The following is a 21,690-nucleotide window of genomic DNA, read 5'->3' as shown; positions in this document are numbered from 1 at the left end:
TTGCTGTGCCATTTCTTTTCTAGTCCCTGGCCCCATTACTAGAGGTATTGGTTTCTGGTGACTAAGATAGGATTACATGCTTACAGAACACAAGGTGCTTACTTCTGAGTAAGGTAAATAAACTGTTTTCAAAGACCTCTGCCCATTACATTCCCACTTCCATTTCAGGTGCAGCACCTGTCTGTGATTCCCCTTCCAGGCCCTCCACTACCTACTGCCACCTCAATGTCAGTCCAAGTATTGGCTGTTTGTGTGAGAGGTTACAGTTTAGACTCAAGGCTTCTGTTGTGCACAGCTGAGGGGGAAAGCATGTTATGTGTAAAGCCGGGGGAGACATGGGGGAAGGGGATTGCACTATCTTTGTTTAGTCCTTGTTGCTGTTCTTAAATCTCCTGCTTGGGAGGGGGGGGTCATTTGCAATGCATTTGCAATGCATGGTGTTGGCAACCATCATCTGCACTGCCCTGATTATGCTCAGTGGCCCTTCCAGTATCTTATTTTGTTGCTAATTGCTGTTGCTGGGCATGGGGGGAAAGAGCTCACAAGCCCACGCACAGCAAAATTTGTTTTATTTATTTATTTATTTATTTATTTAAGAAATTTATACTCTGCCTTTCCCAGGCCGAAGCAAATGCCTAAGGCGGCTTACAAAGTTTTATAATCAAGTACAAAGTATCACAACAAGTAAAAAATGTAAACAAGGTATGAACTTGTTCATGAACATCAATTTGTTCATGAACATCAAACAAGAAATGAACACATTGTCTCCCTCCCTCATACACACATTTTTGCTTGTGCAAGCAAATCATTACCAGGCTTAAGCAGGAAGCATTGTGTCTAGCCTAAAAGTTGCATGCAACAAATCCATGAGATTCCCAAAAATTGGCTTTTCAATCTATAACTTACAAGAGAAAGAGAGACAGTGGGTGGACCAAGGAATGGATTGGGGAAGAACAGATTCAGATGCCTGCTTAGTTGGTGGTTCCAGCTAGGAGTGGTTTTGCCTTCACTGGTGTCTACATCCAGGCATTTGTCCAAGATTTCTCACCCCAATCTTGGGCAAATGCCTGGATAGTGACAGAGATGGAAGCAGAATCACTCCAAAATTCCCATTCCTAAAGCACTGTTGAAGACACTGGGTTTGTTATCCTATTCAAAGACAGAGTCTTGTGATAGCATCTTTCTAGTCATTAATAATTACTCTTTATTACTCTGTACTATGAATAACAGGCAGGGAGTGGGTGTTGATAGGGGTAGAGTAGGTGGGATCAGCAGTGGGGTCCCTGGCACTCATTTATTCAGATTCCAGCCCCCAAAAAGTTGAAGACCAGAAAAAAGCAGTTCCAAGTAGAGGGAGGAGGGGACAGAAAGTCAATCAGGGGAGGGGTGCACTCTCACCTGTGCATGCTTCACTTTAAAATCACTGCTTACAGCAATACAATAAATCCAGTTCTGTTCATAGATCTCCTGCCATCACATCAATTTGAATGCTGGCTGGAATTCCATTCACAAAAGAAACAACTCCTTTTCCAGCCAAGGAAAACAAACAGATGCCTGATAAAAGAATCTCCCTTCTCTACTATTAAAGATATTTTATAACACCTCACATTTTTACTTTTTCTTAATTCTTCTGTGGCCTCTTTTTAGGACACATATGCTAGTCAGATTGACTCACTGCAGGCAGAATACTGCCCATTTTCCAAACCATGTTTTTTAGGCAACTGGGAGTGCCCTTTGGGCTTGAGTGTTCTCTCATTTCCCCTTCCCATTTCAGCATTGGAGATTACCATGGTTAGAATCATTTCTGGACCAATGTTTTTGGTAACCACAGTTAGTTTCAAACTACAGTAAAATGTAACTAAAATGTAAACTGTAACTAAAACTACAGCATGGTAACTAACAGGTCTGTAACCTAGATGGCACAAACGGCAATTAACAAAAACACTGATGCACGCATAAGACTAACCATAGTAATACTATAGCTGAAAAGAGAGAAAGAAGAAATGCCCTTGTGAGAAAGGCAATACTCAAATCATAATCTGGTGACTGAGTAGCATTGTATTTGTACAAAGCCACTGTAAGCCTGCAGGCAGGGCTGTCTTTTTGACATTATATTTGCACAGTGCTTATGGGTAGATAAAATAAAAATTGTTATTAATTACAAGAGATTCCTGCATATACAAGGCAGGGCAAATGGTCCTGGAAATTCCTTATGGTAACACTCTAACATTGCCATAGTTCTGTTCCATATCGTAGCAGCACATTTAACGCACAATTGATTCATGAAGCTGTGCTAATGCAGACACAATCATGAAAATGGTCAGAAATCTGAGAAAAGTACACAGATGTGTATAAACCTGAGTGCAAATAATTTTTCGCCTCACATCCAACACATCAAAAAATGTACACATGAAAGAATAACTACTTTGGAGTGCTACTTTGCCAACAACATACTAAGATGTTTGCTTGGACCAAAAACTGTCTTATGTTGCATTAAGCTGTATTTCAAAATTAATGAGCATATGATTCATCTAGACATTGTTTAAAGTAAATACTTGGCAGGTTTATATGAAAAACCTTGTGCCAACCAAACACTTCGTGAAAGTTTAAGTACAGGTATACAGTACCTAGGAAAAAAAGGTAGCTCATAGATCAGGGGTGTCCAAACTTTTTGGCAGAAGGACTTCATAATCTCTCTGACACTATGTTTTGAGGGCCGGAAAAAAATTGACATTTCAAATTTGAATATATTTACATAAATGAATATATTAGAGATGGAACTTATATGAATGAATGAAGGTCTTGTAATAGCTCAAGACCTATAAAAGGCCAGCCTTTCTTTTGCTGCTGCTGCTGCTGCATCACAGACGTGAAAAAGCAAGTAGTTGAAGGAGTCCTCATCCCATAGCTCACATGAGAGGTTGAACAGTTGGCTGTCACGCTGAGAGCACTTGCATCAGACCAGCAAGAGCTCCACCAAGTCTCCGGAGGGCCAGAGGCTCATTGAAGACTGGGGGCTCCCTGAGGGCCGGATTGGGAGTCCTCGAGGGCCACAAGTGGCCCCAGGGCCGGGGTTTGGGCACCCGTCATAGATTACAGATACACAACCTACTACTAGGGTTTACGGAAGAAGGTGACAATTACATTTTCAGCATGCCTGCTTTTAGGTAAGATGAGAATTTTCACCAGCAGGTCCTCCCCTCAGGGTATGCTCTGAGCTTATACCAAACTAGGCCTGCCCTCGAAGAGTGTTGAATGTTGCTGTTGCTACCAGGCTGCTAATGATGGGGCTTGGTTTGTGTAGCATATCACTTCCATTTTATCTTGCCTGCACTGTGCTTCTAGGCCCAATTCAAGGTGCTAATATAGGGGCCAAAAAGTCCAAAGAGGTTTTGGTCTAGGTCAAGGGTATCAAACCTGCTTCATACTGTGTTCTTCATACTGAGCTTTATGGCGTCTGCTGAGGGCCAGAAGGGACATCATTTAGCAGGAGATGATGTCATTAAGCAGATGGTGGCCAGAATGAAGCACATTATTCTCACATAGAAACTCATTAGCTGCAAACAACAGTGGACCCCCCCCCCCACTGAAACAGAAAACTTCAGATAATGAAATCCATGGTTTCAGCCCCTTTAAGCCCTCCAGAGGTGACAGAAGTTGCCCTCTGGTCACCTCCAGAGGGCTCGGGTTGGGTCAAGTCTGGCTCAGTGCAGGTCCTGATGTCCCATGTTGATCCAGATCTATGAATACAGAATCAGCAGATATGGAGGCCCCACTTGTACATAGTAAGTACAGCTCTGTAACATTTTCCCAAATGCAGTCACATACCTTGGTAGCATCTAGTCTAATAAAAATAAAACACACATTGAAATGAATGGCGGACCCATCAGAAATTGGCTTGCAACCTACCTAGGGGACCCGACTCAAACACTGACATAGATAATGCATTCAACCGTCACATTTCCTGATTCTCATGGTATGAAGGATCATGAATGTGATTTTCAATCTTGATTTGGAGGGATTGATCAAACCCTAATTTGCTAGTACAGATGTCATGAGGAAACTGCCTTGAGGAAACTAAGTGTTCTTGTTTTAACTACAGTATGAATGAAGGACTTTTTTGAATAAGAATCAGATACAAACGGATGGTTCTTGGGATCTGGGAATTCAGTTACCCTTCAGAATCAGCTTAAGAGGGACACTTTTAGTAGTAGCCAGAGATCTGGATCTATCCTTGCAGAATGTGTCAGGTTAGCACTTGTTTTGGTGGGAGGTAATACACTTACACTACAGATATTAAAAAATGCACATCACACCCTCTTGACTTCACCTTTCCAGGTACAATATGGGGAAATACTCACTTCCCTTACAGTACTGTTGTAAGGTTACATCTGGATAATACACATGAAGCACTCAAAAACTGCTATACAAATACTAAGTATCATTAATTTCCTCCTTCTTTTGGTTCATTTTCCAGGGTCAAAACTGATGTAACAAGAACCACTACACTGTGTTCTCTTGTGATATAGCAAGTGCCTCCTTGCCAGTTATGTGAAGTGATGGCAGAAGTCAAAAAATGCAATCACATTCTCCATTGTTTGCATTACAGGAGCAAAGAAGACGTTGATAGACACAGAGCAGCAGCATCTCCAATTCTCTTACAAGGGCTAGTTTGTCCCTAAGAAGTGGAACATTTATGTACACTGAAGAAAAGATGTACCAAGATATTAATATGTTAATGTTCTTAGTATTTGAATTACAAGGGAAAACGTAGGGAGCCATATAATGAAATCTACACTCTTTCAAATTTCAGACCGTTCATGATTCTCCTGTACCATTTAACAACAATAGCTACAAAGACCATCACAAAAGCTAAGGGACCAGGTGTTTTGCCAGATTCCAAGGCCAAGCTCCACCTAGAGAACCTATAACCACTTTAAACTAATTAGCTCCCCTGTGTTCACCAACAATGGCCCCATTTCTGTACTGCTGGACCCCACCACCAGGGTAGCTCACTCATTCAAACCGCAGGGGTCCTCCTTCCTACCCTCTCCTGCCAGCACCTCCTACCACTATAGCACCACCTTGGTCCTCAGCAGGTCTTGGGCGTGGCAGCCACACACCAATCTCAGTGTTTCCAGCAGTCTGTTACAGCAGTTGCCAAAGTCCATTCACCAATCAGTCCAGCCACAGTTCCAGTAGTCCATTAGCCATCAGTTCCTCAGTCCACTAATCCAGTCTCCAGCTTTCCTCCTTCTACTACCCACACCAAACTCTCCCTTCATCAGGTGCTTTTATGCCTAAGGGCCTTATTGCCTTCAAGTGGCTGCAGCTGTGCAGCACACTGTCTGCTGAATGCCCAGGCCTGACCCTTAATAATAAATAATAATAATAAACTTTATTTTTATCCCGCCCTTCTCCCCAAAGGGACCCAGGGCGGCTTACAACATATTAAAAAAAAACAGATTAAAACATAATTTAACAGATAAAAACATATTAAAAACACATTAAGAGAAACCATAAAAACAGTAATCAGATAAAAGTCAGAATAAAAAGAGCATAAAACAGCAGTTCAAGGAGGAATCACGCCTGTAAAAAACTAAAAGATGTATAAAAGATGTTAAAAAGGTCATAGAGTCAGAAGGCTTGTGTAAACAACAAGGTCTTCAGGCCTCGCCGAAAGGTCTCGAGGGAGGGAGCCATTCTCAAGTCAAGGGGAAGGGAGTTCCATAACGTTGGTGCCACTACTGAGAAGGCCCTATTTCTTGCCGCCGTCCCACGTACCTCTTTAGGCGGCGGCACATGTAAAAAGGCCTTCTCTGATGACCTGAGAGGACGAGCCGGATTGTACGGGAGTAGGCGATCTCTAAGATAGCCTGGCCCAGAGCAGTATAGGGCTTTAAAGGTCAAGACCAGCACCTTGAATTGGGCCCGGAAACGAATAGGCAGCCAATGTAGCCCCCGGAGAAGCGGACTGACAGAATCAAACTGCCTAGCTCCAGTGACCACACGGGCCGCCGCATTCTGCACTAATTGCAGTTTCCGAACTGTCTTCAGGGGCAGCCCCACATAAAGCGTGTTACAATAATCTAACCTCGATGTCACCATGGCATGGATCACCGTGGCCAGGTCTGCACGATCCAAGTACGGCCGCAGCTGGCGCACCAGCCAAAGCTGCGTGAAGGCCCCCCTAGCCACAGCTGCCACCTGGGAGTCCAGGAGCAGCTGCGAGTCGAGGTGGACCCCCAAGCTGCGGACCTGCTCTTTCAGAGGGAGTGCAACCCCATTCAGAGCAAGCCGATAATCCAGCACCTGCATCGAGGATTTCCGAACCAGGAGAGCCTCTGTCTTTTCCGGATTTAATTTCAGCTTGTTAGCCCCCATCCAGATCCTCACTGCTTCCAGACAGCGCTCCAGGCCCTCAACCGCCACCCTGGAGTCTGGAGGAAAGGAGAGATAGAGCTGGGTGTCATCAGCATATTGATGACACCCCACTCCAAACCCCTGGATGACCTCTCCCAGTGGTTTCATGTAGATATTAAATAGCATGGGGGACAGAATTGAACCCTGTGGCACCCCGCACTTCGAGGGCCCATAAAGGGATCACTGCTGACACACACCCTACCTCCTCACCAGATCTTCCGCGATTCCAATACACCAGGTCACCCTGTAATTCATGTTCCCCATACTCATCTTTTCACTTGCTCCTATGTCTTTCTGCAAACCTAGTTTTCAAAATACAGTAGAACCTCCAAAGTTGACCACCTCTCTATACTGATCACCTCCTTAAGTTGATGTAATTTTCATAGTATGGACAGACACTGCATATACACTATGGGAGACCAACCTCTCTATATTGACCATCTCTGTAAGTTGTATCTTGACCACTTCGACCATTGCACAGAGTATTAATTAACCCTCCATAAGTTGCCCACTGAATGCGATACTGTGGGCATGTGTTTTGTCTGGTTTGTCCCATCTTGGAATAGCAAGAAGCCATGAGACAGTCCCTTACCTACGCTTGCTAGCACGTGTGTGAAAGAGTTTTTATAGGTGGACACACTGCACACAGCCGACCGACCTGCGCTGGCTGCCGATTGTACCTGGACACGTACCAAGTTGTAAGGGACATGAGGTTGCTTGTGCACAGTGAAGCCACTGTCCTTTCACTTTGGTTCCCATCACCAGTGCATTACTTTACACTTATATTGAAACACATAAGTTTCAACTGCTATTTTGCTGCCTATTCTCCCGGTTTGGAAAGATCCTTCTGGAGCACTTCACAATCCCTTCTGGTCTTCACCACTCAGAAAAGTTTAGTGTCATCCACAAACTTGTCCACCTCCCTGCTTATCCCTGTTTCCAGGTCATTTATGAAGATATTGAAAAACACCAGTCCCAGGACAGATCCTTGAGGCACTCCACCTCTCTCCACTTTTTTGTCAATTGCCCATTGACACTGTATTTTCCACCAGTTTGCTATCTCCCCTAGCTCATGATCTGAACTGAGTGGTTCAACTCCCAAATAACAGTGGCTACACAGGACTCATTGTGATGCCACTTATCTGGACAAAATGAAATCCTTGCAGGCCACAAGCACCCATTCAGCAATTAAAAGCATAAAAGTGACTAGACTGTACATTTCATCTCTGAGCAAGGTTTAATTGGGGTAGGGCATATGAAATTGCAAGTTACAAATGTAAGGAGCAAGATCATCATTACTGGAGATAGTAATACAAAACTCCCAATTAAATATATTTCTAGACCTGACTATACAGGATAGTTTATATGTCTTGCTGCCTTCTAAATATAATCTACCAGTCATACAAAATGTAGTTATGTCACAACTGAGACAGAGTCAACTATGGACCCAATCCTATCTAATTTTCCAGTGCTGGTGCAGCTGTGCCAATGGGGTATGCACTGTATCCTGTGGTGGGGAGGCATTAACAGAGGCCTCCTCAAGGTATGGGAACATTTGTTCCTTCATGTTGGGGCTGCATTGCTGTTGCGACGGTCCTAGAAAGTTGGATAGGACTGCGCCTTATGTTGGTGCAGACCTGCACACTTGATAAGGAGTTGTAACTTCTTCTAAAAAAAGCTGCAGTCAACAATCAACTGTGTGCAAAGTCTAGGAAAAGTCTGTGACAAATGCAACCTTCTGTAGTGCAGGCTATAAACCTTCTCAGGCTCTATTAACAATTAACAGCTCCATGTAAAAACTAAATAATAATAACAATGTCTACATGGATCAAAATTGCATTTAAAAACAAACCAAGTTTACTCACTTATGTCATAGCAGGACTTGAAAGTGTGGGTTCTAGACCTTTCCTACTTGCAAAGACCAATAAGGTGATCTCTAACCTTCACCTTTGAAACAGTATGCTCCACACATATCTACAATGCTGTGTTATGATTGCTGGGATGTGGTATTAAAATTTAAATTTGATTGATGCATTTTATATATTTTTGCACTGCATGTTAGCTTCGTTATGCTTTATAAGCCACCTCCAGAACATTGCCGGGGAAGTAAGGTAGAAACTGAATAAATAATGTACTTCCATTATCCAGACCAGGGTTGTCCAAAGTTTTTGGCAGGAGGGCCACATCATCTCTCTGACACTGTGTCAGGGGGGCCGGGGGGGATTAATTTACATTTAAAATTTGAATAAATTTACATAAGTTTACATATATGAATATATTAAAGATGAACTTATATGAATGAATGAAGGTCTTGCAATAGCTCAAGGCCTATAAAAGGCCTTGCACAAAGTAAGGCTGGCTTTTTCTTTGCTGCCGCTACTGCATCACAGACATGAAACAGCAAGTGGTGGAGGAAGCCCTCATCCTACAGCTCATGCAAGAGGTCAAACGGTCGCCCTCACGCTGAGAGCTGTTGCACTGTGCCAGTGCGGGCTCCAACAAATCTCCGGAGGGCCAGAGGCTCATTGGAGACTGGGGGCTCCCTGAGGGCCGCATTGAGAGGCCTTGAGGGCCACAAGTGGCCCCAGGGCCGGGGTTTGGGCACCCCTGATCCAGACCATCACATCACAGGCAGAAGGAAAGCACAGGTATCTGCCACATACCAATGTTCCAACAAATGATCGACCACATGTTCAACAGTGGTCCCACCAAACTCACCGGGCTAGCTTTCTTATCTTCTTCCTTGCCAGCTCAACTGGGTAACCGGTACTTTGTGTGCTTCCACTGACTAGCTGCTTTTTTCTTTGTTTCCCAGTGCCACAAAGCATTTTGGGGAGCAACCCAGCTGCCATTAGTGGTTGTGTAGGCAACAACAGATGCACACAACCACAGGCTTTGTAGAACACATCCCTGTCATTACACAGCACATACCTGTACATAACGCCAAGATGCCTCCTGAGCAAACAGCTTCATGTAATTAAGCAACTGACAGTGCAATCCTATATATCAGAAGTAAGTCCCACTATGTCCAATGGGGCTTACTCTCAGGTTTGCATGTACAGGACTGCAGCCTGAGTCTAGTTACACAATACCTATTCAAAAACATCATTTGATTCCTAAGCAAGATAACATTCTAACTGCACTCACTTATAATTACGTAAACATTGCTAAAATTCAGCTTACTGACAAGTAAAGGAGCTCAGGAAAGGAGCCAATGACACCCAACAAATCTGTTTTAACAGCATCAGGACAGATTTTTTGAAAATTTCTCAGGGTGTATGAAATCATCTTTTGCAAACTGGTTTTTGTTTAAAAATTTTGATCTGTTGGAAGTTCAACCACAAATTAGTTAAGTGGCAACATATTTTGAAATGCTTAAAAGCTCAACAAGTCACTGTGAAAAAGAAACATTCAGTAATTTGATTTCAATAGTGAACCTAACTACAGATTTGTAAGAACATTCATACACCCAGAGACGTTAAATTACCATATTAAAAAAGAAATGCTCTACCCTGCACATTTCATACACACTGCAAGTTCACTCTGATGGCTTTTAACTCCAAGAGACAAGCCGAGAAAGTCATATGGCCTATTCAAGTTCAGAATACGGGTTCGTATATTAATTAATATTAATACGAGTTCGTATATTAATTCAGCATCTTCAGTTAAGGAATTTAAAGAAAAATAACTGATAAATTTATGCAGAAATTAACCTTCATCAATTAACCTTAATCCTCATGACTCATTAAAAAAAGAACCAGGTTACAGAAACAGACACTAGTTAACTGTCTTTTTCTGTAATACACACTGCTTGAAACAATGTTTTTTTAATGGGTGTGTAGACTTCATATTCAGAAACTGCATACTTCAAAACAGGAGGAGTATAGAAATCAAACTGCGTATTTGAAAGGCCCAGCTTGCTGTAGACCAGTGGTTCTCACAAATGTAGTACTGGGACCCACTTTTTAGAATGAGAATCTGCCAGGACCCTCTGGAAGTGATGTCATGACTAGAAGTGACATCATCAAGCAGGAAAATTTTTTGACAATCCTAGGCTGCAATCCTACCCACACTTACCCAGGAGTAAGTCCCATTTACTATCATTGTTAAAAGAATGTAAGTACATTGGAGCTTGTCAAAAGTACAGGTCTGTAACATTTCCACAAATGCAGTCACATACCATGGTAGCATCAAGTCTAATACATTAAAAATAAAATATTGAAATGAACAGGGACCCACCTGACATTGGCTTGCGATCCACCTAGTGGGTCCCACCCACAGTTTGAGAAACACTGCTCTAGACTTACTGTAAAAAGTCAAATTTTCCTAAAGTTGAGTCCTCCTTTGGTGGAGCCATCAGCAGAAAGACAGTGTAGTACAGAGCTAGTTACTATAGGAAATATATTCCTTAATCTAAGAATATTTCCAACGATACTTCTTATGAATGTAGTTTTCATAGATCCTGGTTCCCAATTTCTCAGTGTGAACTGCATGTGATGCTTACAAGCCCCATGGAAGGGTTTAACCATTGAGCTATGTAGCTTTGTGTTAGACAGTTATGAACTGCTAGCCGAAAAGCTTAAAAACCACTTCAACTATAAAACAGATAAACTTGAACAATGGATGAGGCAGATGCACTGTATATAAATTGGATATGCCTTTTCTATACAAAAGCTGAGTCATCTGACACACGCATTTGGAAGGAGTTGCCTGCTAAAGGACAGTGTAGAACAGTACCAACATCAGTAGACAACACATTATCATACACAACAATATGAGCACAAGATATTGATACAGTTGTTGTGCAGTTCTAACAATGTGCAACAACATAATTTATTTGAAAATATACTTTCATTTTTTATGTACCAAGAAAAAGGAACGACACGTTAAACTGAAGACTATTTACATCAACCTGTCATTTAAATTCATTTGGAAGTATTACAAACTGTTAAGCTAATGATCTGCATTGGTGTTATAAATTCTTAGATTACAAAAACACAAGATTCCCATCAGTAACCACATGCAGAATAGCAGCATGACTGATCCCAGTTCCCACAGATTAAGTTTTACAAAATAAATCTTTGCCAACAATTTCTCCTTTACTTGGCATGTGAATTATCATGCTTCCATGCTTTTGTGTCAGAAGAAAAGGTCAAACCTATACTATCTAAACACTATACACTCAAGTACCAACAAACTCTGCAAAAATCAAGACATGACAGACTTTAAATGTTTGATCCTAAGACCACCCTATATGAGTCACAATAGCACAATTTGAAAGGGATCAGATTCATCACCTGCAGCATGCAAAATATAGAAATAATTGCAGGTTATCAAGGCCTAATCAACATTGCAGCACTGGCATAGCTGTGCCAATGGAACGTGTGCTGCATCCTGCAGTTGGATGGCACTCAGGGAGGCTTCCTCAAAGTAAGGTAATCTTTGTTCCCTTGCCTCAGAGCTGCATTGCCCTTATGTCCGTGCTGGAAAGTGGTTTAGGACTGCGCCCTAAGAGATTATCTAAACTTAACTATTTGAAGCTGAACAAGTGGGACTTGCAACAAAGTGTTTCAGTATATCCTCAGCAACTGCTGCTCTTCAGCATGCCCAGAACAAGTGTTTTCTACTGCTCTACTGCTCTTCAAACTTTGCAGGGATTGGGCATTCATAAAGGAGGAAATTATCCTATGTTCTCTCATTCTCTACAGTCTTTCCTCTTGCACTAGAGCAGTGTTCCCAAACTGTGGGTTGCAACCCGATTTCTGATGGGTTGCAAAACTGATGAGCTGATAGCTGACAAGGTAAACATATTGGAAACCAAATGGAGCAGCACATGTCCGTTCACTCACAAATAGGCAAACCAACTTCAAAGGGCAGACCAAGGGGAATGCAACTCTACCAGATGGTCCCAATTTGATGAATGCAGGCCCCAACTCTCAAGTTCCTCCCATCCAAGTTGCCATGGAAAATGTATTGAACCCCAACAGAAAGTGAAACTAAGCCACACATGCACACTTATTCATGAATAGATGACTGTACCTCACCTCCTATTAATGGCCAGGCAAAGGGGAACACCATTGGCCCAATCCAATGAATGTGGAGCTCAACAAATGCTCCAGAAGGCAGTCACCACCACCCCCCACCATAGTAAAAAGGATAAAAACAGAGGCTTGAGCAGCTGGTAAAGTGAAACTATTTTAAAAGTCTCATAAAACTAGGTGGATCCCAATAGAGTGTCATTTTAAAAACTGGGTCCTGGTGCTAAAAAGTTTGGGAACCAGTGCACTAAAGAATCCCCAAAGCTCAGGACTTTACTGCTTCCACACTGATGGGCACTCAAGAGCCTGAGTTCACTACTCATGTATGCTGTAATGAAATAGTGCAAGATGGTAGGTCTGGAAAGGTAACCTTTATATTTCTCCATTAGGGTGGATAAGGCTGCAATTCTATACAGGTGGAGCCTATTTATCCGAGTTAGTTCCCAGCACGATTAATGAAAAACACGTTAACATAAGAACATCCCCACTGGATCAGGCCATAGGCCCATCTAGTCCAGCTTCCTGTATCTCACAGTGGCCCACCAAATGCCCCAGGGACCACACCTGATAACAAGAGACCTGCAGCCTGGTGCCCTCCCTTGCATCTGGCATTCTGACATAGCCCATTTTTAAAATCAGGAGGTTGCACATACACATCATGGCTTGTAACTTGTAATGGATTTTTCCTCCAGAAACTTGTCCAACCCCCTTTTAAAGGCATCCAGGCCAGATGCCATCACCACATTCTGTGGCAAGGAGTTCCACAGTCCAACCACATGCTGAGTAAAGAAATATTTTCTTTTGTCTGTCCTAACTCTTTCAACACTCAATTTTAGTGGATGTCCCCTGGTTCTGGTGTTATGTGAGAGTATAAAGAGCATCTCTCTATCCACTTTATCCTTCCCATGCATAATTTTGTATGTCTCAATCATGTCCCCCCTCAGGCATCTCTTTTCTATGCTGAAGAGGCCCAAACGCTGTAGCCTTTCCTCATAAGGAAGGTGCCCTAGCCCAGTAATCATCTTAGTTGCTCTCTTTTGCACCTTTTCCATTTCCACTATATCCTTTTTGAGATGCGGCGACCAGAACTGGACACAATACTCCAGATGTGGCCTTACCATCGATTTGTACAACGGCATTATAATATTAGCCATTTTGTTCTCAATACCTTTTCTAATGATCCCAAGCATAGAATTCACCTTCTTTACTGCCACCGCACATTGGGTCGACACTTTCATCAACCTGTCCACCACCACCCCAAGATCTCTCTCCTGATCTGTCACAGGAAAAGTTTGAGGGACAAGTTGCATATTTTAGTCAAGATACCAGCAACTTTATTCTTCAATTCCTTAATAACTCTAGGATGGATGCCATCAGGGCCCGGTGACTTATTGATCTTTAATTTATCAATGAGGTCTGAAACATCTTCTCTTTTAACTGGTATCTGCCCGAGGTCTTCTGCCTTGAAGACAGATGCAAAGAACTCATTCAATTTCTCTGCCATCTCTAAGTCTCCTTTTATTTCCCCTTTCCCTCCCTCACCATCCAGAGGGCCAACCGCTTCTCTGGCAGGTTTCCCACTTCTAACATATTTGAAGAAGCTTTTATTATTCCCCTTAATGCTGCTGGCCATGTGTTACTCATAGTCTCTCTTGGCCTCCTGTATCACCTTCTTACATTTCTTTTGCCACAGTTTATGTTCCTTTTTATTCTCCTCATTAGGGCAAGACTTCCATTTACAGAAGGAAGCTTCCTTGCCCTTTACAGCCTCTCTAACTTGGCTGGTTAGCCATGCAGGCACCCTCCTGGACTTAGTGGAGCCCTTCTTATTTTCCGGTATACACTTCTTCATTGTGCTACATTCCATAGAGTTACGTAAATAGTGCAGCCTGACACTTGGGGCTGGAAGGAAACTAAAGCAGCTGTTATCAATCCCCTCCTGTTATCAATCACCAGCTGTTTCCTCCCTCCCCTCCCCTCCTTAGCCTTTCCCTCCTTCCCCTTTCACAGGTGGGATGCTGAGCTTTTAAGAGTCCAGTCCTATGTGTTTCTACTCAGAAGTAAGCCCCATTATAGTCAATGGGGCTTACTCCCAGGAAAGTATGGAGAGAATTGTAGCCTAAATCTCATGCTTTGCTTGCTGGGCAGGCTTCCTTGCTGGGCTGTTTTGTTTGTGTAGGCTGGAGCAGGAAAGCCTGCACCATGGGGGGGGGGGGGGAATTTGGCAAACACTCCCTGGGTTTTTTAAAGCAATCCCCTCTCCTCCACCTACTGCCTCCTTCTCCATACTCAGCCCTTCCCTTTGCCAGCTGTCCCTGCTTCTTCCACAGGTGGGATGCTGAGCTTTTAAGAGTCCAGTCCTATGTGTTTCTACCCAGAAGTAAGCCCCATTGACTACAATTACTCCCAGGAAAGTGTGGATCAGATTGTAACCTAAATCTCATGCTTTGCTTGCTGGGTAGGCTTGCTTGCCTGCACCATGGGGGGGGGGATTCAGTAAACACTCCCTGGGTTTTGTAAAGCAATCCCCTCTGTTGCTACTGCACCTACCTGCCTGTGTGTGTGTGTGTGTGTGTGTGTGTGTGTGTGTGAGAGAGAGACAGAGACAGAGACAGAGACAGAGAGCGAGCGAGCGAGCACGCACGCGAGCTCCACCTTGCTGCTTGTGCTCTGGCTACAGAGGTTTTCTGCCCCCCTCCCCCTCTTCAGACTTGGTTGGCTCAGGGGCTCCAGGAGTGTTACTGTTCCTTCAAAAGGAGAACCAGGGCTCCTGGGCTATTTCTCTGCCTGGGCAAGGCAGAGCCTTTTTGCAGTGTTTTGGGCTGCCTGGAAAGGGATAGAGACACCAGCCCAGGGCAAAGGAGGCAAAGGTGTGTGTGACTTTCAGTTCCCCCACCCCATTCAAATCAGCAGATTAAAAAATCCATGGATAAATTGGCTGCACCTATACATGCTTACCTGTAAGTAGGTCTCATTGAACTACGTCTGACTAAATATGCACAGGACTGGACTGTAAAGTTCCAGCAAGGCAGTACCTACAGAGCATGGGAAATTGATTCTTATGGATTAGCATTATTTGTTTTAGGGCACATTTCTAAGAGACCCCAATAGTCACAAAGATTCTATGGTAAAAAGTCTACAGTAGTTAAACAAAAGTATAGTCATGTAAAGTGAAAAGAGTTTAACTATTTCTTTACTACCATAAAACCCTGGGAATTTTTCTTTGAGAGGCCTAGTGAGCTCAGTGGTGGGCAGGGAGGAAAAGCCCCAGGTGCCATGCATGCAGGCCTTGTGGGGGCAGCACCACTGCACCCACTGCTGCCTTCGCCCACCCTCTGGGACTATTCAAAGGGCAGGCAAGGCCGGGCATAGCATTCAGGACTGCTGCGAAAGCCTTCAGAGGTTTTCACAGCAGTCTTAAACAGTACTTCCAGGAAACTGGAAGTACTGTTTATGATTGCATGGGAAGCCTCAGAAGGCTTTTGCAGCAGTCTTGAATGCCGCACAAAGCTCCATGCACTTTAGTAAGTATCCCAAGGAAGGGGGGGTGGCATGATGCAGGAGGGCGGCATAGCGGACCTGCTCCCTGGGATGCCACAGTGGCCAGGTCCATAAGTGAGATTCTCTTTAAGAGGATGCTCAACAAGCACACAAAACCTCAGAGTAGCACTGCTGAAGCTATGACACTCAAACAGTTTGTTGCTAGATAAGCACTCAAGGTCTTCCTCATTCAGCGACAAATATTTATGGTTTATCACACTGTGCATTTGTCTGAAAACAAGCAACTTATTAGTTGCAAGTTTCTATTTGTTTTTTGTCTAGGGATCCAAGGCCCCAGGGCAGTTTTCCAATTATATATTTGATAAGTATTGATTTTCCATTATTAACAAACTTCCACCTATTCCCATAAGAGTAGGACATGCTGAGTCTTACTGATTTCCTTCCCTGGGGGTACATTTAGTTTGTCTCCCCTATTTCAAACTCCTCACTTTACCCAACAACAACCCTTTTTTTGATGACAGCACAAACAGGACAGATTGATTTATAACATGAATTTAGCCTCTGTGACCAACAAACCCGGTTTCAAAGCATGGATAATATAGCCCTCAAACCACAGCATTATTGCTATATCAAGCATTACTTATGAGCTGGCTGCTTCTCACTGAAACTGGCAGCTGTGGAAATCTATATTGCAAAACTTCTACAGCAGTGGTTCCCAAATTGTGAATCAGGACCCACTGGTGCATTGTGACCTGATTTCTGGTGGGTCACCAAAGGGTGATGCTAAGATCAAATAACTGCCTCAAGCTCTGAGGTATTCAAAAAATCAGATACTGTAGCTGCTAATTACCCTGCCAAGAGCTGAGCTCCTGCAGTTTGCAAGCATGTGTAAATATAGGGAGATAAAAGTTTGAGGGTCTTTTTACTAGTTATTATAAATAAATTAAATAAAATATTATTTCTTTCTAGATCTTTTTTTAAAGTCAGGTAAACCTAGGTGGGTCCCGACAGAGCAGTGTTTCTCAAACTGTGGGTCAGGACCCACTAGGTGGATCGCGAGCCAATTTCAGTGGGTCCCCATTCATTTCAATATTTTATTTTATATATATACACACACACACACTTGATTTTACAATGGTATGCTATTGCATTTGGGAAATGTTACAGACCTGTACTTTTAACAGGCTACTATGTATAAGCTTTTAACCATGACAGTAAATTCAACTTATTCCTGGGTAAGTGCAGGTAGGATTGCAGCCTAGGATTGTCAAAAATTTTTCCTGCTTGATGATTTCAGTTCCAGTCATGATGTCAGTTCCAGTCATGACATCACTTCAGGTGGGTCCTGACAGATTCTCATTCTAAAAAGTGGCTCCCGGTGCTAAATGTGTGAGAACCACTGTGATAGACTGTTGTTTTAAAAAGTGAGTCCCCGTGCTAAAAAGTTTGGAAGCCACTGCTCTACTGCAATCATTACTTTTTGAAGTTAGGATTGCAATGATGATGATGGTGATGATAAAATCCTGCTCATCAATTGTCACAACTCTCCCTTGCAATTCTTTGCCCTTCAGTGGTTTGGTTCTTTTAAAAAACAAAACAAAAGCAGGGATCCTCTCCTTCACTAGGTCAAAAGCCTCGTTTTCAACCAAAGAAGAAACTTGTAGTGATAAGTGACCTTACAAGCAGCAGCAAGCCAGAGCCTTGAGGGGAACACGCCCAAGGCATTATGCAGATCCAGGGGAAAACCCAGCTCCTAAACGAAGGCCCGCCCCCGACTCTTACCCGCCCTCCTATTGGATGAAGCTCAGCACTGGCAATAATAACATAACAAGCATCCTCACCATCATCCCAGGAGAATGGAACGCTCTGGATTGCACGTTGCGGCTTCTTAGCACAGGCTGGTCTCCGCCATGGCTACTACTATTACTACTGCTGTTACCCTGGAGGCTTAAGGGTACAATCCTAAACACACTTTCCAGGGAGTAAGCCCCACTGACTATAATGGGTCTTAGTTCTGAGGAGACAGGCAAAGGATTGGGCTGTGAGTCATTGCTGATGCTTTCCAGGGAAGATGTTTGGTTCAAGAGCTGTCATGATGTTCAGCCACACTCTCCCTCCCCACCTTCCTTCTTCTCCATGACCTGCATCTGAGTTGCTATTCTCCTTGCAAAAAGAAAGGGGGGGGGTTCTCACCCAACCCCATTTTCTAGGAGGAAAAAAAATGGTGCTGGGGCTCAAGCCTGCCATGCCATGTGTACTAGAAGCAGCACAGACCGATCTGATGCCTGTTTTCCGGGAAGTAAGTTCAATGGGACTCAGTGGCGTAGCTAGAGGGGGTGCAGAGCACTAAGTTTTGCAGGGAGCCTCACCGCAGCGTGCAAGGGGCCCCTCCCTCTCCACTTCGGAGTCATTCCAGACAGGGGGACCAAAAAGGAGGGGCAAGACTCCATTTTGCTCTCCCCCCCCCCGCCTGGAATGGCTCCAAAGGGGATGGGCCACTTGCACGCTGCGGTGAGGCTCCCTGCAAAACTTAATGCCCTGCACCCCCTCTAGCTACCCCACTGATGGGACTCACTTCCAGGTGAGTGTGCCTCCCCGGGACTACGGCCCAACAGCGCTTACCCCCCTCCATGCATGTTTACTTAGAAGCACACTGACGTTCTCAGAGGCACTTTTGCGATGCCTTCACATACACTCTTTGTTCGGTTGCTGCAGAGGGGAAGACTCTGATCATCCCAGTGGAAGTCCTGCCCACACATCTCTCCCCCCCCCCGCCCCCATCAGCGTGCGAGGCTGGCTGGCTGTCTGTCCGTCCCAGCCGGGCCCTGCCCGAACTTTCTGGCGCTCCTCCGCCCCAGCTTTGGCGCAGCCGGCCAGGCACTTCCAGCGCCCTCACTGACGCACATGAAATTCGCCCGTGCAACCACATCCCCATCTCCAGGCAGGCGCAAGGATGCTTCGCTGCTGCAGCCAGCAAGGGCGGGGAGGAGGAGAAGCAAAGTGGCCTGAAACTTCCGCGGCTGCCTCCAGGCGCAGCCCGGACCCCGAGGCGCCCCCAGCCCCCCCCCGCCCTTACCTTGCTTGACACACTTGAGCCGGATGGGGTCCTTGCAGTGCTTGATCACGGCCAGCACATCCCTGATGGTGAGCCCGGCCACGGGGGTCTCGTTCACCTCCAGCAGCAGCTCCTCAGGCACCAACTTGCCGCCGCTCTCGTAGACCACCTTGCCGGGCTTGACCTCCCCCAGGTAGGGGAACTGCCCGTTCTCGGCTCCCCCCTTGAGCTCGAAGCCCAGCTGGCCCTCCTGGTTCCTCACGATGACACATTCATGCACCCGGCTCGTCCAGTGGCTCTTCTTCTTCAAGCCCTTGGACATGGCCCTGGGAAGGGGGCTCTGGCGCTCGCCTGGGGTGTCCTTGGAGTTTCCGAGGCGGCGTGGAGGGGGAGGGGCGGGGGGAGAGTGGGGGTGGCCGGCTGGGTGGAGAGCCAGGAGAATGGAAGGGTGAGGGAGGGGAGGCAGGCGGGCGGGCGCCTCTTTCCCCTCGCCAGCTCTCTAGCTGCGTGTGCGGTGGGAGCTGCTGGCCATGGCCAATGCAGCAGCAGCAGCAGCAGCAGCAAGGATGCTGGCTGCGTCTCTGTGTGTGTGTGTGGCGTGTACTAGTTGTACAGTAAGTGGATGGAGGGGGGAGGGAGCGCCGCCTATGCTGGAGTAGGAGGCGGGAGCGAGGTGGGGAGATGTCTGTCTGGCTCACACACTCCGAGCTGACCCGGTAGTGAAGACCGAGAGGGAGGCTGGCTGGCTGGCTGGGCTTGCCTGGCAAGGCAGCAGCAGCAGGGAAGAGAGAAGGCGGAGAGCAGCCAGCGGTGGGTGGGGAAGGAGGGAAGCAGAAGGACCCGCTGAGCCAGGCGCCGACGACGCCTCCAGCCCCAGCCGGCTCTCCTCAGCCTGCCTGCCTGCCCCCCACAGGCTGTCTGGGGCCAGCCGCGCTTGGGGGAGGGACGTCACCCACCTGCCCTCCTCTCTCTCTCCCTCCACCCCCCCTCCCTTCTGCCTGGTCTCCCCCCTCAGGAGCCTTTCCCCGCTGCGCGCCAGCCTTGCGCTCCTGCTGCGCAAAGGCGCGCGCGCGCGCTCCGGGGAGGGAAGGACCAGGGCGAGCCTCCGCTGACGCTGCAGCTGCCCAGCGGCGCGAGGCGCACAGCCAGGCAACAGTGGGGGGGGGGCCTCCGAGTCGAGAGGGGGCGCAGCGGAGCGGGGCAGGGCTGAAGCGGTGGCCTTTGGAGGCAGCAGCGGGCCAGGGGACTGTCCTGGACGGGTCAACTCTGGGTCATGAGGGAATCAGGCTTCCCTTTGGTTAGCAGGCATTGTGCTTCTGCCCTTTTGAACATATGACCCATTCAGTGGCGTAGCTAGAGGGGGTGCAAAGCACTAAGTTTTGCAGGGAGCCACACCGCAGCGTGCAAGCATCCTCTCTGCCCTTCAGAGCCATTCCAGGTGGGGAGAGCAAAACCACCTGGAATGGCTCTGAAGGGGAGAGGGGACGCTTGTATGCTGCAGTGTGGCTCCCTGCAAAACTTGGTGCTTTGCACCCCTCTAGCTATGCCACTGGACCCATTAGTCCCTCTAGCTGAGCATTTTCCAACATGAACTGGCAGCGACTCTTCAAGCAGGGGTCTTCTTTCTCAGAGCTGCTATGGTCCCTTTGCCAAAAGTTTAAACATCACCACTTGCCCTCCCACACTTCCCTGAAGGCTGATGCCTAATGTCCTACTTCTAGATTCCAATGCAATTCCATAGAGCCATGTCCTATACCCCCTTCATATTACCTACCCAGGCCACCCCTTTCTCTCCTTAGCCTCAGAAAGAAGCTGCCCTGTATATAAGGCAAGGCCAAACAGTCTTTGGCAATTTCATCTCTATGGTAGCACTGTCAGATGGGGGCCTCCACAGAGATGGAGTTGGCAAGAATACTTGCATCAATCACAACCATATGTACAGAGGAGACAGTAGCCCCTTTCACACATTATATGCATGCAAAATGAATGCACATAGGATGTGGTATCACTGCACTAGTCTTCCTCCCTATAAGTGTCTGAACAGACACCCCACTATCACCCATGGCGGACACTCATTCTACACATGTAACATCTGAAAAGGGTTAGCTTGAATGCAAGGGTTAGCTTGACAGGATCTGTTCAAGCAATGAACTGATAGTGTGCATGTTGGAAGCAAGGCCTGCCACTACAATCTCTTTCCCATGGAGCATTCATTGAATCTTGTTATGTCATCTTAAAAGAGCTAGTGTCATTTACTGTTTTTAATTAAAATATTTCTATGTGCTCCAATGCTGGTGCCATACATGGTCTTTTAAATATCACAAACAAGAAAATTCTTTAAAGTGTGTGGGAATTGGGGACATGAAAGGACAAAAGAGAAGATACAAACAACTGAGTAGGTTTCTAGCTATATAAGTGGTTCCGAAACTGTAGGTCGCAAGCCAATTTCTGGTGGGTCACAAACCCAGAGGAGTATTTAGTTTTTACAAATACACTTCCCAGTGTGCTTAGCAGCTTAACGCATTCCTGCAATTTCCTTTTCCTCCCATGTTGTTCCTATCCTGAAGTATCAAAATCCCATGTTGCCCTGGAGTGCACTTGAATGTTGTGGAGGTCCAAAGCTTGTATGCACCCTGTATTCCTCTCCTTGAGGCAGTTGGGCCCCCTGGGGTG

General features: G+C 45.7%; 1 protein-coding gene across 1 annotated transcript in view; it reads right to left on the bottom strand.

The window, feature by feature from the left end:
• MAGI2 (membrane associated guanylate kinase, WW and PDZ domain containing 2) overlaps positions 1–19,339 on the bottom strand; it is a 747,493-nt gene extending 728,154 nt beyond the window's left edge. The window contains exon 1 of the mRNA XM_066633432.1: positions 19,039–19,339. Within this exon, the coding sequence (XP_066489529.1) occupies positions 19,039–19,339 (301 nt within the window). The remainder of the gene's footprint in view (positions 1–19,038) is intronic.
• Between the last annotated feature and the right edge of the window lie 2,351 nt (positions 19,340–21,690).

Source organism: Tiliqua scincoides, chromosome 7 (assembly GCF_035046505.1).
Source record: "Tiliqua scincoides isolate rTilSci1 chromosome 7, rTilSci1.hap2, whole genome shotgun sequence".
NCBI lineage: Eukaryota > Metazoa > Chordata > Lepidosauria > Squamata > Scincidae > Tiliqua > Tiliqua scincoides.
The sequence above is the reverse complement of the archived record's forward strand: the minus strand, read 5'-3'. Positions and strand labels throughout refer to the sequence as shown.